Raw genomic sequence first — 2,504 nt, 5'->3', positions numbered from 1 at the left:
AGTCGATAAAGTCATTCAGACATATTACCAGTCATGTTACAATAAAACAATGTTACTAAGAAAGTTATTTTGAATATTCAATACTTATATCAAAGTCTTCTGTTTCTGCCATAAAAATCTCAAATCACACTAGACTCTTGCCGATACCACAGTTCCTTAACAATAATTTTGTACGCTTTACGTTTACAATCTAATGGAAGTCAAATATACCAAAAAAAGAGTGTCGTAAGTACAAAACATCGGAAATACCTACAACCTAATGCCTTCATCAACTAACAAAAATTTTATATCTAATTTAATCCAATTCTATCAAGAATTTCATCCAAATATATTTCTTTGTGTCTTTTTTTCTAATTAACCAAATAAATGGATACATATACACATCTTTTCTTACAAAATTTAATCATAATAAATGCAAGGACAATGAGTGTTCCTATACCTTTACATCATAATACAAAAAAGAAAAAAAAAAGTCCCACCCAAAATTAGAAAAAAAACAGTATTACAATCAAAGTTAAAACAGCTTCTAATCTCTTACTCTTCATTGCTCTCATCTGCCTGAAATAACAAACGGGCTCTCGAAACCTTAATCCAATCTGGGGTCACTAGATCCATGCCGATCCAACGCGATCAAATCCAAAACAACCCACTGACCTCATCCCATCCACTCCGACTCCTTGACCTCATCTAGTTCCTCCTATCCAATATCCATGCTACCCGACCCGGCCCGATCACAACCGAATCCAATCCATTATTCCAACAACAACCTTGCCTATCCAGTCTTGATCCTGAGGCCCGTGTCGAGCCCTAGGACCTGCTTGGTGATTTCATAGGTGGAGAACGACACGGCCACCATAGGAATCGCGCGCATGTAGTTGATGCTCATGCCGCGGTACAGTCCTCGCGTAACGCCGTTCTCGCGGTAGATCAGGCGTAGAGTGGCGGCCATGCCCATGCTGGAGGGGGGGGGGGGGAGGAGAAAGAAAGGATTAAAAGGGAATAAATTTTTAGATTGATATTTCTTCATATTTAAATCTTTTCCATAAATCAATATTCCAAATTTTTACATTTTCTAATTCATTTTTTGTAATATCTGATATCTACGATTTATTTTTTTTTGCTTTAATAATGTTCAATGTCCCCATAAATATGAATATATAATATTTTCATTTCCATTATCTTATAATATCTTTTACTGTTAATATTCAATATCTCAGTTGATATGTTTTTATTAATTTCAAAGTCCTTCTTATATACATATTCTAGTAAAATAATAAAGAAATTACTCTAAATTTACATGTTTTCTAAGCTTCATTCATAAAATTTTAGACAAAAATATATATGGAACCCAGGTTATTAGTAATTTCACTGCAGACTAAAGAAAAATGCATTAGCAATAGCAATATAGCAGTGTTTCCACTTAGAGTTAGTCAGTTAGTAATATTTTTCATGAGATCAATTTTGCAATGGTCAATATCCCACACAAAAAAGAACAATTTGGTACTGCAACTGCAATTAATATTCCATTTTTTTTTGTTCTGTATTATCAATTAAGCTATAACTATAAATCAACAGATGAATAATTCAGAGATCCAACAACCAATTAATTACTCTAACCAACAATGATATACTGCACTCCAAACACATACACTGTGTATTTAATCTCTCATACAAAACCACCACTTTTGTTGACTACTATACAATAAAATCAACTCTTGATTATCATTCAAAAATATTGATATTCTGATGAATTTCATCACTGATTATTTTGGCTTAAGTAATCTCAAATACAAAACACAAGACTACTGTCATTGTATATTCATTTGAAAACAAAAATACATTTCCCTGTCACCATAAAAAAAAGGATTCTCCAAAGCATATTCTTATACATTCCAATATGGAGTATAAAATCAAAGAAATCAATCCATGAATAATTATGTCTAAACCTCTTATATCAAACTATATATATATACACAAACACATACTCATAATAGTAGTACCACAGTGATCGAAATAATATAATCATCCCATAATATACACATTAATTCAACTGTAATCCACAGGCAGCTGAAAATACAAATATGCAACATACTTAAAACAGACCAACCATAACAGCAATGAAAAATGAAGCAAAGGTAAGAATGTTAATCAAAGCACATGGACAAGCAAAGTCAGCAAAGTTAAGACTGCAACATGCCAGAAAAGCTGTTCCACTTTCATGGTGTTAAAGTGTTATGGTGTTAGACTTTTTATACCCTCTTACCACATTCTATGTTAGTGATACAGATAATACATGCAACTTACTCTCTGTTCCCATCAGCAGTCAGTACATGAAAGAAATGAAAATACAGAAAGGCACAAATTATTCCAGTGATCAAAAGAAAAAAAAAAAATCTTTCTTCTAAATGAATATGTACTAAAAGAGGTATACGTGTGTTGTTTATTTTTTAAAATAATTAATATCTAGTTTTCTCAGCTTTTCATTTCAAAACCTATACTAATGT

The 2,504-nt window shown here is 32.0% G+C and overlaps 1 protein-coding gene across 1 annotated transcript; it reads right to left on the bottom strand.

Annotated features, from left to right (window-relative positions):
• Nucleotides 1–6: 6 nt before the first annotated feature.
• LOC119591362 (graves disease carrier protein-like) lies at nt 7–956 on the bottom strand (the record flags this gene model as incomplete). The annotated part of the gene is given in 2 exon segments (XM_037940101.1): nt 7–667; nt 754–956. A coding segment is annotated over 1 exon segment (184 nt), but the record flags the coding sequence as incomplete, so codon positions are not given.
• Between the last annotated feature and the right edge of the window lie 1,548 nt (nt 957–2,504).

This window comes from Penaeus monodon, chromosome 28 (genome assembly GCF_015228065.2).
Source record: "Penaeus monodon isolate SGIC_2016 chromosome 28, NSTDA_Pmon_1, whole genome shotgun sequence".
Lineage (NCBI taxonomy): Eukaryota > Metazoa > Arthropoda > Malacostraca > Decapoda > Penaeidae > Penaeus > Penaeus monodon.
Note: the sequence above shows the minus strand (reverse complement) of the source record. Positions and strands in the feature narration are given on the sequence as shown.